General features: G+C 42.6%; 2 protein-coding genes across 2 annotated transcripts in view; both read left to right on the top strand.

Moving 5' to 3' along the window:
* Positions 1-1,474, top strand: part of MORC1 (MORC family CW-type zinc finger 1) — a 48,260-nt gene extending 46,786 nt beyond the window's left edge. Inside the window, exon 27 of the mRNA XM_060273997.1 lies at positions 827-1,474. Coding sequence (XP_060129980.1) covers positions 827-886 — 60 coding nt within the window. The 3' untranslated portion in view covers positions 887-1,474. The remainder of the gene's footprint in view (positions 1-826) is intronic.
* Positions 1,475-13,031: 11,557 nt separating this feature from the next.
* The window catches only part of GUCA1C (guanylate cyclase activator 1C), a 38,238-nt gene continuing 35,332 nt past the window's right edge, over positions 13,032-15,937 (top strand). Inside the window, exon 1 of the mRNA XM_035115883.1 lies at positions 13,032-13,223. Coding sequence (XP_034971774.1) covers positions 13,032-13,223 — 192 coding nt within the window. The remainder of the gene's footprint in view (positions 13,224-15,937) is intronic.

Consider the following 15,937-nt stretch of genomic DNA (forward strand, 5'->3'; position numbering starts at 1 on the left):
TTGATGTGATTAACTGGTTTCGCTACATTTGAGAAAATAGGATGCATTCTAATAGTTCTAACATGGCCACAATATGGACAGAGAAATGCTGTAGGTCACTTGTAGTAGTAGAAGATTTAATGGCAGAACCACCACTTCATCCATTAAGTGGTGTGCGCCAGTCACAAGATTCAACTTGAATCTATATCTTTATCTTTGAAAAGCAGTCATGCTTGCTACCTTGCCAGTTCAACGCATTGTTGGGGACCAAATTAGAGGTGTTAAAAAAACAAAGTTCCCCCACCTTTCATTCATTATAACAAGGAATCTAAAAATGATTACATGTTTTTTTTCTTCCTTCTCTTTGCCCATTTGTCTTGTTTATAATCATTTTATCTTCATGAGAAGATAATATCGTTGGAAATGAGATTATGTGGTTATATTTACAGAAATTTTATAAATATGTGATGCTAAGACCCAAACCACAAGTTACACTAAAACACAAGTTCATGGGGGCGGGGAATCGACACCCCCATGTGAAATGGTCATTGATTGTAGCCCAACAGCCCTGCCAGGGAAGAAACAAAGATTACTTATCACTGGAGGGATGACCAAGGAGAGGCCCTTTCCCCAACTACCATTTACTCCCTCCAAATCATCTCTCCCCCCCCCCCAATAGCTTTTCCTCCCATGCACCTTCCAGTTGGTCTTTTCCATTACTTACAGTTGCCTGTGATGTGTAGTTTGGGCCTAAGGAGCTGACTGACTGCTTATTCTGATTAACTTTCCATGGAGCCTACTAATGTTATAATAATAATGCCTCTCTCTTTGCTGCATTCTGTTTCAGCATCTTCAAATAGATAACCAGGATGACATTGGCAACATCCTAGAAAAGGTTCTGAAGTAAGACAGACTTAAGAGCATTGGTCCCTGTGAATAGTTAACTCCACAAAATTAAGCTGAACTTTCTTTGTTCCATGAAGAAATTGGGAAAGGTCTTAGCACTTGATAATGTATGGCCAAAAATATAAACAGACAGCAAACAAGCCACACAGGACACAGTCTTCATTGAAAATATTACAGCAGAGCTTGCAGAGGAAAGGATATGAATGGTGTCATCCTAAGTATGGTTTGTTCTTTGCCTACGATATTTTGGTGATGTTGCATCCAGCCCTACTTGCACTGCTGCTGTGTAGCTTCTCTTCATTTCAGCGGAACACTCCACGCGAATGTGTGGACATGGTTCAGCCAAATGGGTCCTTGTGAATATTATGTAGTTGGGGGGAAACCCCCTGAAACATTTGTTGTTGCTTTAAAAGTTATTTCTGTTCGTTTGTTTGTTTGTTTGTTTGGAAAAAATAACCTCACTAAACATAATATGTTAACTTGTATCAATGTAAATAGTGGGCATTTTGGGGGGTTTGTTCCCCCCAAAAAAACACGGATTAAAGCTTTTCATTTCAACGTATTCATGATACAAATCACCTTGCATAATAAAGGAAGATAATTTGCAGTTTGCTCAACTTGCCATGTGTTACAGATTGAAGTTAATTGATGTGTATTTATACAACTTGAAACATTTAATCCCTGGGGATTAGTTTGAGTGCTTTCCTCCTGTAATAACAGATGCAGATTTGGATGTTAGTTGTTGTTTAGTCATGTCCAAGTCTTCGTGACCCCATGGACCAGAGCACGCCAGGCACTCCTGTCTTCCACTGCCTCCCGCAGTTTGGTCAAACTCATGTTTGTAGCTTCAAGAACACTGTCCAGCCATCTCGTCCCCTTCTCCTTGTGCCATCCATCTTTCCCAACATCAGGGTCTTTTCCAGGGAGTCTTCTCTTCTCATGAGGTGGCCAAAGTATTGGAGCCTCAGCTTCAGGATCCGTCCTTCCAGTGAGCACTCAGGGCTGATTTTCTTAAGAATGGATAGGTTTGATCTTCTTGCAGTCCATGGGACTCTCAAGAGTCTCCTCCAGCACCATAATTCAAAAGCATCAATTCTTCGGCGATCAGCCTTCTTTATGGTCCAGCTCTCACTTCCATACATCACTACTGGGAAAACCATAGCTTTAACTATACGGACCTATATTGGACGTTAGTAATCTTAACCTAATATATTTTTTTTATTTCAAGAAAAATGATTCTTGGGATGAGGTCCTCTTGGATGCTGCACCTGATTCACTATGCTCTTGTGCCAAGCATTGAAATTACCGTATGTAATTTTGAAGTTGCAGGGTAGGTGTGCATGAATCAGTACAGATGCACCAAGAACAGGAGTTGCAGCAAATACTTCCCTATCATGCTGGGCACATTCTGATGCATTCAGAATGTTAATGACGAACATACTGATGCTCTCTTAGATGTAGTATGCCTCTGAATGCCAGTGGCTGGGAATCACAAACAGGGAGAGGGCTGATGTGCTGAGCTTCTGTATTTTGGCCACCATGTGAACAAGACTCTCGACTAGATGTGCCATTGGCATGCTCTAGCGGTGTTTGTGTATGTGCGTGTACGTACCTACACATAAACACACACTGAGAAAAGACACACATTGAGTATAAATTGAAAGTCATCAAAAACTGGCAGAGGTGATTTCAAAACCACTGGCAATAATCTTTGAAAATTCCTGGAGAACAGGCGAAGTCCCAGCAGACTGGAGGAGGGCAAATATTGTCCCTATTTTCAAAAAGGGGGAAAGAGAGGACCCAAACAATTACCACCCAGTCAGCCTGACATCAATACCAGGAAAGATTCTAGAGCAGATCATAAAGCAAACGGTCTGTGAGCACCTAGAAAGAAACACTGTGATCACTAAAAGTCAGCATGGGTTTCTGAAAAATAAGTCATGTCAGACTAATCTGATCTCATTTTTTGACAGAATTACAAGCCTGGTAGATGAAGGGAACGCTGTGGATGTAGCCTATCTTGATTTCAGCAAGGCCTTTGACAAGGTGCCCCATGATATTCTTGTAAAGAAGCTGGTAAAATGTGGGCTAGACAATGCTACCATTCAGTGGATTTGTAACTGCCTGACTGACCGAACCCAAAGGGTGTTCATCAATGGCTCCTCCTCATCCTGCAGAATAGTGACTAGTGGGGTGCCACAGGGTTCTGTCTTGGGCCCAATCTTATTCAACATCTGGGCATCCTGAGCAAGTTTGCAGATGACACCAAATTGGGAGGGGTGGCTAATACCCCCCAGGGGTCCGCGAGCTATGCCAGAGGGGTCCGCAAGATGCTATTAGAATAAAAAATATATTAAATATATTTCATACAATAACAGATTTTTTGTTTTGGCCACTTCCTGCATGAGCAGAGTCTAGCGCAAAACTAGAATTAGATAGAGGCAGTAGTTCTGCTATAATGCTCACCTCCCCAAGATGCTTTGCGCGTGTCAGCTTCATTTGTGCGCTACTGCGCAGGTACCTTGTCTTCTCCATTCCCCTCCCGCCTCCCTGGCGCGCGCTGCCTTTTTGCAAAACAGTAGTGTTTGTAAACAAAGCGTTGTTTTTCGCGGAAGCTGCAGTTCGCGTAGTTAAAAATGGACCGTTGGTTAAAAAGTGGTTCGTTAAAACAACAAAGGCCTACAGATGAAGAGGAAGATAATGCATTTGATGTTCAAGCAAGTAAGTCAGTGACTCTCGAACCGATCTTGTCAGTGTCCATTGAACCTAAATCGTCGGCGTCCCTTGAACCTAACCCTTCCAAGATCAGTGTTAAGCTTACTGGAAAAATTAGAAAATATAACTCTGATTACTTGGAAATTGGTTACTTGGAAATGGGGGTCCTTGTCACAATAGCGGCTCGATGAGGGGTCCTCGAGAAAATTTTGTTGGGAACCCCTGCCCCAGAGAACAGGATAACACTTCAAAATGACCTCCTTAACAGATTAGACAACTGGGCCAAAGTACTACACTTGGGCAACAAAAAAAAAAATGAAAGGCACAAATACAGGATGGGAGACACCTGGCTTGAAAGCAGTACATGTGAAAAGGATCTAGGAGTCTCGGTAGACCACAAACTTGACATGAGTCAACAGTGTGATGCAGCAGCTAAAAAAGCCAATGCAATTCTGGGCTGCATCAATAGGAGTATAGCATCTAGATCAAGGGAAGTAATAGTACCACTGTATTCCGCTCTGGTCAGACCTCACCTGGAATACTGTGTCCAGTTCTGGGCACCACAGTTCAAGAAGGATACTGACAAGCTGGAACGTGTCCAGAAGAAGGCAACCAAAATGGTCAAAGGCCTGGAAACGATGCCTTATGAGGAACGGCTTAGGGAGCTGGGTATGTTTAGCCTGGAGAAGAGAAGGTTAAGGGGTGATATGATAGCCATGTTCAAATATATAAAAGGATGTCATATAGAGGAGGGAGGAAAGTTGTTTTCTGCTGCTCCAGAGAAGCGGACATGGAGCAATGGATTCAAACTACAAGAAAGAAGATTCCACCTAAACATTAGGAAGAACTTCCTGACAGTAAGAGCTGTTCGGCAGTGGAATTTGCTGCCAAGGAGTGTGGTGGAGTCTCCTTTGGAGGTCTTTAAGCAGAGGCTTGACAGGCATATGCCAAGAATGCTTTGATGGTGTTTCCTGCTTGGCAGGGGGTTGGACTGGATGGCCCTTGTGGTCTCTTCCAACTCTATGATTCTATGATTCTATGAAATGCCAATGTCTAGTGATAACATAATGTCATCTTGCAACTCAAATCTCATTATCAATGACATCAAACCAGAATTGCTCCTGCCGTCTATTTCACCTACTCTCTGCCATAGTATTTGAGGCTATTCGTCTGTTTTTAATCTCTTTTATAGGCTTACAGTCTGTTTAAACCGCATGGCTCATGCTACTGCTACAGCATGAAGTTTACCAAAGGATTCTGAGGTGACAGTCTAAGAAAGGCACCTTCCCTTTTTTAAACTCATAACTTGTACTTCCCAGTGGGAAACTATAAGAGGGATGCCATGATGACTAATTCTGAGGAGACAATTTTGCCTGTATCTCCATTTTAAAACTTAACCCTACTTAGGGAAATATAAGGAAGAATTACATCTGTTTTCTATCACTGGTCGATGGTGTCACCAGAAAGAAAGCAACTGACATTAATGTATACCATAGAGTCTTAAAGTAAAACATATGTGGCGCCCAAATTCCATGTGTGCCTGCCTCACCTATCTTAGAGAAGGAAAAATGTTGCTTCAAGTTTTGTATTTTATCACTTTTTAATCTATCCATTCTTTTAAGTACCGTATATACTCGAGTATAAGCTGAGTTTTTCAGCACATTTTTTGTGCTGAAAAGCCCCCCCTCGGTGTATACTTGAGTGAGGCGGGCGGTGGCAGAGGGACGAGCGGTGAGAAAGAATATAAGCTGAGGCACCTAATTTTACCACAAAAAACTGGGGAAACTTATTGACTCTAGTATAAGCCTAGGGTGGGAAATGCAGCAGCTAATGGTAAATTTCAAAAATAAAAATAGATACCAATAAAATTACATTAATTGAGGCATCAGTAGGTTAAATGTTTTTGAATATTTATTTCAAAGAAAAACTGTCAGTGTCAACCTTGGGTATTTTCACACATTAAATCATAAATGGTCCACTATCAACTGTCCTCAAGTGCCTTATATCAAAAGCCTGGTAGAAACACAGCTTCAGAAGGTACATCAAAGGTCCTATCCCCACCAATGCAGGAAATTTAAAACATTATTATTATTATTATTATTATTATTATTATTATTATTATTATTATTATTATTTATATCCCACCCATCTGGCTGGGTTTCCCCAGCCACTCTGGGCGGCTTCCAACAGAAAAATAAAACACAGTAATCTATTAAACATTAAAAGCCTCCCTGAACAGGGCTGCCTTCAGATGTCTTCTAAAAGTCTGGTAGTTGTTTTCCTCTTTGACATCTGTTGGGAGGGCGTTCCACAGGGCGGGCGCCACCACCGAGAAGGCCCTCTGCCTAGTTCCCTGCAACTTGGCTTCTCGCAACGAGGGAACTGCCAGAAGACCCTCGGCACTGGACCTCAGTGTCCGGGCAGAACGATGGAGGTGGAGACGCTCCTTCAGGTATACTGGACCGAGGCCATTTAGGGCTTTAAAGGTCAGCAGCAACACTTTGAATTGTGCTCGGAAACGTACTGGGAGCCAATGTAGATCATTCAAGACCGGTGTTATGTGGTCTTGGCGGCTGCTCCCAGTCACCAGTCTAGCTGCCGCATTCTGGATTAGTTGTAGTTTCCGAGTCACCTTCAAAGTTAGCCCCACGTAGAGCGCATTGCAGTAGTCCAAGCGAGAGATAACTAGAGCATGCACCACTCTGGCGAGACAGTCTGCAGGCAGGTAGGGACTCAGCCTGCGTACCAGATGGAGCTGATAGACAGCTGCCCTGGACACAGAATTGACTTGCGCCTCCATGGACAGCTGTGAGTCCAAAATGACTCCTTCAGTGGCACAGTTACCCCATTCAGAACCAGGGAATCCTCCACACCTGCCCGCCTCCTGTCCCCCACGAACAGTACTTCTGTCTTGTCAGGATTCAACCTCAATCTGTTAGCCCGCATCCAACAACTCAGCAACATCTGCACACACACCGAAGACAGCTGGGATCATTGTACAATGCTCTGTACAAATACACAGAGACATGGTACTGCTGTATTCTGGTTGAGGAGAGACTGCCACCCACTGAGAAAACCTTTCTGTATTTAAACTGGGTACTGAAGGTAATCTGTCTAGGAAGTTATATATACATAGCCTATTTCTGCAGTAAGCTGTAAAGAGGTTTACGGTAGCTCGTTCTTTATATGACATGTTGGCGTTCGCATGGTAGCTATAAGCAAAGCAATTGCCACTGGGTAGTGAAATCACTTGGATGAAAATATACTAAAAACAAACAAACAAGGATACTTGGAATGTTGGACATTATGGGTGCCAATGGGTCTGCAGATGACATTGATGCTTTGGAAATTCACCACTGGTACATAAAGTTTATGAAGGAATGCCCATCTGGACAGCTCTGTCTACATGAATTTAAATCAGTGTTGGGTCTACAAGGACTCACTCCAGAAGCCAATAAGTATGTTGAGCAAGTCTTTCATACTTTTGATATGAATAAGGTAAGGCATAATTATCTTCTACATTCGCATTGTTCTCTCTGTTAGTACTTTGGCTATAAAAATCACCTTTAAACAACTTTGAATACGCTTCAAAATGTATCTCGGCATCATACCGTTTCATTGAATGCAATGCTTAGAAATGAAAGAAATACCAATTTATAGTCCATGTTCTTTTGAAAACCCAGCTTCTTACTTGACAATTGCATTTCTGTGGCTCCCTGGGGAATATGCTAGACATCAAGTACTTTCTAATCAAATCATTTAAACTCTGTTCAGTCATTCCTAGGAAACATACCCATGTGACAGAGAATGGATGTGGCTTATCATATGGAATATAAAAGTGGTGTTGGGTTTTTCTTCTGGAATTTTGCACCATGGTGTTGAATGACACATTTATTAGATTGCAAAAGAAAATCAGTTGTTATCAGTGGCTGGTGCACTTAGAATACACAGTAGTTTTCCAATTTTGTCTTAGTTTTTCACCAACGGTTCTATTGTTCCATTTTAAAGGCGATAAATTGAGGCAAAAGGGTAGGGATTTGCGTCGACGATACCCAACTAATTGTTCGCCTAATGTGGATTTAGCTGTCTAGCCTGTATTTGAAAGTCGGTGTAGTGGTTAGAGTGTTGGGCTAAGACTTGAGAGACACAGGTTCAAATACCCACTCTGTTGGGAAGCTCACCAGAGTACTCATCATTCTCTTTCCATCGCACTTAGTTCTCGGTGTTGTTAGGATAAAAAGAGGAAACCACTTCATGCTCCTTGGAAGGAGGATGGGATAAAAATAGTGTAACTTTTAGTGGGTTGATCAATAAACATTAAAGGTTTCATGAAAACCACACATGCTTTTCCAGTAAAAACAGACTAGCAATGTTTCAGACATTGCAGTCTTTATGTGTGCTCCCAGCATGTGTATTCCATAGTGACAGAGATACATCACATGCATATCTCGTATACACCATTGGCATGATCCAGTCCCCGCTTTGTGTCCTTCCAAAGCCTTCTGGGATGTGCTACTGCTGCTTTGCATGTTCCCTGCCACCAGGCCCACCCCTTTGCCTCAGCTGCCTTCCCACAAGGACAGCTCTCCAATCACAGAGGGATGCTGATGGGAAAGGAGGAGGAGGCCTGGAAACTCCTCTGCAAAACCTGATGAGAAGGGAGATGGAAAGAATACAAAGTGAGCCTGGATTGTGTCCAGTGTGTCCACGCTGCAGGCAAGCTGCAAAGGGCTCTAGTTCCCCGTGACTTGTACGCATAGTGTTTAAAAGGCATGTTTACATCTCATATGCTTAAGGCAAGGCAATCACTCCTTTTTTGGCCCATGGACCACCCTGAGCTTGAGCCAACCCTTTGGGAGTCATTTGCTAGTGGCCAAGAGTGGGCATGTCCACCCCACACTCATGCACATTCTCACATGCGAGGACACACACAGGCACAACCCAGCTCCTCTGCTGATCCATGTTCATCGTCCCCTCTCCACTTACTGAATGAACTATCTGATGACTGGAAAAGGAGCAACTGCATATCCTTCAAGGGACTTACTATTTTTGTGGCAATCACTAAAATTGAGGGAGGCTTGGGAAGCCACAAAAATGTAGGTGTGTGGTTGGGTTTGTACATGACTCAGGCCCTCAAACAGCGTTAGCTACCCCTATTCTTCGGGGCACACCACGGTTTTAATTTGATGACATGTATAACAGTGCTCCTAGAACTTTTAAGTTGGTCGGTACTTGAACATAACAAAAACCATTGCAAAATGACTAGAGTCACAGCAGTGGTAAGGAGGCACTAACAGCTGTCACATCACCTGAGCGTTCTTACATGCACTTTGGGTGGAAGAAAGTGGTGCACAGTTGAGGAAGTGATGAGAAACACGAGGAAGCAATAGTACAAATCATGTTCTCTAGTATTCTTTTCAACTCAATGAATAGTTATAGGGATGGTGCCCATCTCTAGCAAGCAGCTAGACCAGGCATCCCCAAACTGCAGCCCTCCAGATGTTTTGGCCTACAACTCCCATGATTCCTAGCTAACAGGACCAGTGGTCAGGGATGATGGGAATTGTAGTCCAAAACATCTGGAGGGCCGAGGTTTGGGGATGCCTGAACTAGACCTGGCAGACCTAAAACCTAGATCCATATTAACAGATTTTTCTCTGGTCAAAGATTGTAGTATATGCAAGGGGGTGGTGTTGGGACCTGGCAGCCTTGGGCAGGTGCAGGGCCTACTGCTGTTACCTGCTCTGGACTCCTAAAAAAATAATATGACCTTGCATTATGAGCATCGTCCAGTGGCTGCATCTAGCCACACTTTTAACCTCCAACAATGCCCATGCCCTGAGGCATTGTGGGAAACTCAAAAGCTGACTCGATCCAGCCACCTGGTGCTGCTTGGCATGCTGCTACCATTGACAGGTCAATCTGCCATGCCTTCTGATGAAGGGCAGAGGTCCACCAGAGGAAAGTTTTCCCCAACCAGGGAAAGGCTTCAATGGGTGACAGATTATCTGTCAGTTTCCATATGGAAGCTCAATGGACTCTTTTTAGCTATCAATGGCTACTAACTAGGATGACTATATGCTACCCTCCACTGTAGGAGGCAGTATGCTTCTGGAGAGGAGAGTATTGTTGAGCTTAGGTCCTACTGGTGGGTGTCCCATAGACATCTGGTTGGCCACTGTGAGAAACAGGATGCTGGATTAGATGGGGCCCTGGCCTGATCCAGCCGGCTCTTACATTCTCGTGAATTTCAGAGCAGTTTTGTTCTTCAGTGATGTATTTTCAGGCCCACAGGCAAAGAGACATCCCAGCGCTCCCTTGAATCTCACATACCAGGGAATGAATTTGGAAGCTTCTGCTTGGAAACGGAGCTGTGGCCTATTCAGAATTGTATAATCGAACAGGAGTAAAACCAAATTTCTTACATCTCAGAAGAGAATGCAGCTGTCATTCTCTCATTGGGGAATGCAACTAGCCCCGAAACTGCTTGCCTTCTGGTCTCATCTGTTGACCTCCAAAGGGCAACTGCTGCAACATTTAGATCGGGCATCCCCAAACTTCGGTCATCCAGATGTTTTGGACTACAATTCCCATCTTCCCTGACCACTGGTCCTGTTAGCTAGGGATCATGGGAGTTGTAGGCCAAAACATCTGGAGGGCCGCAGTTTGGGGATGCCTGAATTAGATATTAGGAAAATGAAGAGAAGGGGCTCTCCCTTCCCTCTGATAGACTGGTGTGATTATCAAGGGACAGGGTGAAGCTGTTCCTGTTGCTCAGGAGAACTCTTTGTACACCTTTTAAGGCCAAGCAAATCTTTTCTGCTGAAGAGTAAAGGGGCGTTTATTGGCGCCCAAGGCTCTGTATTATTAGTAATATTAGGCAGCCATCAAGACCCCAGCAGGATCTGCCACTAATGCCTTTTCTGGGGATGGAGGGAGGCATTGCTCCAATTGGCACCAAATAGCTAGGGCCGGAGCCCACCATTTTAATATCCCACAATGCTCCTGATCTAGTGCCATGCCAGGGCTTTGTGGGGAATTTAAATGGCAAGTTTCCTGATTCACGGGCCTATTTGAAATGTAGTTTGCAGTGTTGAACAAAGGGGGAATGTTCCAGAGAGAGAATAAAAAACTCGCTAAATTTGTGCAAGCCCATAAGCACCCTCATGCTACATTCTTATGTATATTCTTAGGTAAGACCCACTGTATTCAATGGAAGTTACATTAGGGTAAAATAGTGTGTGTTTGAATTATGGCCACAGGAGAAAGATGGAGAAGAAATGTGATGCAGGATTCCCCCGCCCCCTCAACATTGATGGACCATCCCAAAATGTACAGCACTGCACCTCAGTACAATCAACAGTGGCAGCCGTTTCAGCATAAATGAAGTATGCGGCTACTTCAGCATAATCTAGATTCTAAGGTTGCTGAATCATGAGGCCCATACAGCATCACCATTCATAACACTGATGATGGCACATCAAACACGCATCTACCCCCATACATATATTTGTTGGTACAGTGGCTCATAGATCAGGCAATCTGAGGGAATACAGATACTAGCTCATGAACCAAGAATATGTCTGCATGAGAGCAATTAATTTTGTTGTGAAAACCGCGAGCAGCCACCCCACCCACCCCCACCCCCATGCTTAGGGATATTTTGTGGTGCGGTGGCTCATAGATCAGGCAATCTGATGGCAAAATAATCATTAGCTCAATAACTGATAAGTGTAAATCTGGCACGAGGCCAATGAATTTTGTTGTGAAAACTGTGATCCAGATAAAATCAAATGAATCAGATAAAATTAATTCCATAAAGCTTAAAGATTGGGAGCCCTGCTGCGTCTTTCTTATTACCTCTTTGACAAATTAATGAATCCTCTTCCAAGAAGTTATATGCTTAATATCTTTTAAGGAATAGGAAGCTGCCTAAATAGAGGGAACTGAATAAGAGCCAAGTTTGAACTGAGGTGGAAGTGGCACAATAAACTACCCTCTTAGTAGCAAAGAAACCATTTGCAATGCAAGTTAAGGAAATAAAGGGCAGAATTCAATACAAGGTGTTCACTTTTAAGATCCAACAAACAATGCTATAGAGTAGAGCACGAGAGGCAGGAGGGCACCAAATTTTAGCATCAGTCCTGGAAATGGGATGCTAGATTAGATAGTTGGCGAAGTGCACTGAGACTCTTCCTCTGTTCTTTTGACACATGTTTGTAGGGATGTGCTGGTAGAGTTTGGTCCTTTGTATAACATAGAACACATCCCAGCATGTCTCAAATCTTGATAGGCTCCCACATTCTCCTAGAGCCCAGATTGTTCCAAGCACTGAATCACACCAAATTGAAATCCAGCCCCTGGCCAGGTGAACACTGCCAGCTGGGTTACAGGCTGTCAGCTACTCAGCTGGCCAAAAGCAAGGTCCCAGGACTGCCCTTCTCAGGACAGAATATATATTGGTGGAATCAGCACATGGGATACGAACTTAGGCATATTTAAGGAGAAGAAGGGATACTGTTAACACACGAGCTACAGTTATTGGGAGGCAAAGAGCACCGCTGGTTGCTAGCACATTTTACGGTCAGTGTTAGAAACAGATATGAAAGCTAGGAGCTACACCTTAAACTTAGGTTATGGACGCCACAATGGTGTGTCTAGGCACGATTTATTATAAGAAGAATACAAAGCTGAAAATGAATGAACTGCAGCTAAAATCTTATGTCCATTTTTCACATGGTCTAGTCCTCATCTGAAGACTGCAAAAAACAAAGTCATAGTTCCCCTTGCCTGCCCCCCTAATATTCTTATGAGGGACTCTTCTCCAGTCTTCAGGGAGTGGCTGAAAGTGGGGAGGCAGGGGAAAAAAACACCCTCCTTTTCTTCCAGCAGTGGCAGTTTTAATCTGAAATCTTTGCCTCAGTACTGCACCCTGAGCTCAGAATCTGCTCGCCTTAATGAAATTCTCTGTTGCAAAACACTCCTAGAACAATGGGAGTTTTTGAACACTGTTTACAGTGGGCACTTTCAGACCATCACTGGGGCAACCAGTTTTTTGTTCCCTGCCCATGCAAAACATTGCATAGGACATCTAATGGTAGATGGTATATCAGTTTCCTTTGAGCCTGAATGATGCCCCCTTTTGACAATGTACCAATTTCATAGAGAAGGACTACTGCTATTTTTGTAACTCGATGGGAGTGCACCTATCGATGAAATCCACCCATATTAAAATGGATTGCTGCAGGTAATCCCACTTGGCTTCTATTTTTACTCAGCCTACCTTTATAATGATCTGTAAGAGGTTTACAATAGCTATAGGGTTTGTAGTTTCTTTGTGTATCCCAGTTGGATGAGAGCCATTGATAGCGAGGGTAGATGCCTGTGTAGAAGCACTTGAGTGAGGAGAAGGACAAGCATCTTACAACAAGATGGGTGGCAATGAATCAATCGAGGAGATTGTTGCTATGGAAAACCATCACTGGTATGCAAAATTCATGAAAGAATGCCCGTCTGGACAACTCAGCATGTATGAATGCAAGAAACTCCTTGGACTTGATAACCCAACTGATCAGGCAAATACCTATGTTGAGACAGTGTTTAATATATTTGATTCAAATAAGGTAAGAATTATTTCTAGAGTACATTGTTTGTATTATATTGTGCATCACTTATATCTTATTTTTGAATTATTTTAAATTCTGAATAGCTCACATTTTATTCTTGATTCATATTCAGATTTACAATTTCTTTTAGCAATAACTGAAATAACCAGAGGCAGTAAAGAATCTGCGCCAGTTTAAAACTTTCTAAACATGGTGGCAGTAAACAAAATATTCTGCAGCATTTCTCCTGATATTTTGGGGTTTATGACTCATAGCATGCACTGACGTTTTATTTTGATAGCCATAGAATGGCATTTTTCAGCAACCATGCTGAAGATAAAGAAAATTCTCAAATGAAGGTAATTTAATAAAATGTTATCAGCATTTCTTAAAATAGTAATTTTCATTGTGTCTTCTCATTTTATACATATCCGTAAGAATATAAAAACAGCCCAGCTGGATCAGACCAAAGGCCCATCTCATCCAGCACCCTGTTCTTAAAGTGGGAAGCCAGATGCCTATCAGAAGGTCCCAAACAGGATTGGAGTGCAATAGCACTCTTCTCATTTGAGATTCCCAGTGACCGTGTTGGTAGAGCATAGATATTGTGGCTTGTAGCCACTGATAAGTCTTATCTTCCAGATCCCTTGTAAAGCCATCACTACCCCTTGTAACACATTCTATAGCTTAACAAAGTGCTGCTGCGTAGTGATAGGCTAATCTGTCAGTTTTGGATTCTAATTTCCCCCCATTCAAGTTCAGTTTTTCACATCTTTTTGTGAATTTTTGTTGTTGTTGTTGGGGGAAAAAAATCTTCATGAAAATTCATCAGAGTTGTTGGGTGAATTTCTCCTAATATAATGCATTTTGTATGTTATTTTTTTAAAGACTATTTTTAAGAATATCTGGGTTTTAGGCACACCTTGCCTAGTATATGCATATTTGTATACATGGTTTGGAGAAATGTACTGCAAAATTTGGAGAAGGGCACATTTTGAAGGGCAATTACATTTCAGTTTTTCTATGGTTTCAGGAAGCATAAATGAGGTAAACTGCTGTTAAATGTGAACTGAATCACATTTCCTCCACCGCCATCTCCAGCGCTATGGGAGTGCTTCCTTGAGTCTGTCCCAAGTCTTTCTCTACCCATATTCATTGGATGATTCCAGGCTCTAATATTATGAGAGAGGAAGAGAAACAATCTCTCTGTTCAACTTCTTCACTCCGGGCATAATTTTATGTTCCTCTATTATAGAAGCATAGGAAACTGCCCTATACAAAATCAGACAATTGGTCCATCTAGCTTAGCATTGTCTAGTTAACTGGCAGTGGTTTTCCAGAATTTCAGACTGGGGTCTGTCCTAGTCCTACCTAGAGATGGCTTGGGACTTCAGCATGCTATGGCAAACACTCCCCAGACATTTTCCTCATACCCTCTTTCTAAACTAAAAGAAGAGGACCAAATATTGTAACTCTTCCTTATAGGGAAGTTGCTCCAGATTTGCTTCCACATTTCTTTATATACGAGCTCAGTTTCTTTCCTAAAAACATGACTGCTTACAAAACTTAAAAGCAGCAGTGTCTTCCAGAAGCAGACACATAGAAATTGTAGGAACTGGAATCAAACAATATTTTTTAGAATAGGTAAAGGTAAAGGGACCCCTGACCATTAGGTCCAGTCGTGACCGACTCTGGGGTTGCGCGCTCATCTCGCATTATTGGCCGAGGGAGCCAGCGTATAGCTTCCAGGTCATGTGGCCAGCATGACAAGCCGCTTCTGGCAAACCAGAGCAGCACATGGAAACACCGTTTACCTTCCCGCTGTAGCGGTTCCTATTTATCTACTTGCTTTTTGATGTGCTTTCAAACTGCTAGGTTGGCAGGAGCTGGGACCAAGCAACGGGAGCTCACCCTGACACAGGGATTCGAACCGCCAACCTTCTGATCGGCAAGCCCTAGGCTCAGTGGTTTAACCACAGCGCCACCTGGGTCCATTTTTTAGAATAGCCATGCCTGTTTTGGTGAGGTATAAGATAGCAAACTGCAGTACTCGATCTTTGAAGATTCAGGGCCATGGACTGAGAGCTATGCAAAATAAATAGTTCCTGTGGGCTGTTTCCACAATTCCTATTCAATTTATGGAGTTTTATACATCCAGCAATTTGCAATCTGTTGCCTGTTTTTTTGTTTAGAAAATAATAGGAATGTATGCTGTGACTGACCTTTGCAGATTGTGTAATGCGAGAGGGCAAGCTTTAAAAGGCAACAGAATGACTTCATATGAAGCTTTAGTACTAGTAATCCATTCATTAAATGTCAAAACAACATAACATGTGACTTCTGTGATTGGATTGCCTGACTTTTAAAAAAGATCTTCCCAGGGGGCAGACACTGGGAAAAAGTGCTTAAACCTTCCCTGCCATTTTACTAATATGCATATCATGAAATAGTCATGATAAATAGGATAAATAGTTTTTGTGTGGGTTGCTATTGTGCTGAGGGACTAACAACAAGTTTGGAGGAGGAGATTTAGATCAACTACAGATTTGGCCTCCCTGTTCTAAATAATGAATCTACACTCAAAGTACCTGAAACTTACTTTTGGCATGGAAATTCTAATGAAAAACTCTTCTTAAAACGAGCTTCGTCAATAAGCTTTTCACAAACTCTTGCTTCTGACCTTCTCCAATCCTTGCACATAAATGACTGTACAATGTCTCAAGGGTAAGGTT

Source organism: Zootoca vivipara, chromosome 4 (assembly GCF_963506605.1).
Source record: "Zootoca vivipara chromosome 4, rZooViv1.1, whole genome shotgun sequence".
Classification (NCBI taxonomy): domain Eukaryota; kingdom Metazoa; phylum Chordata; class Lepidosauria; order Squamata; family Lacertidae; genus Zootoca; species Zootoca vivipara.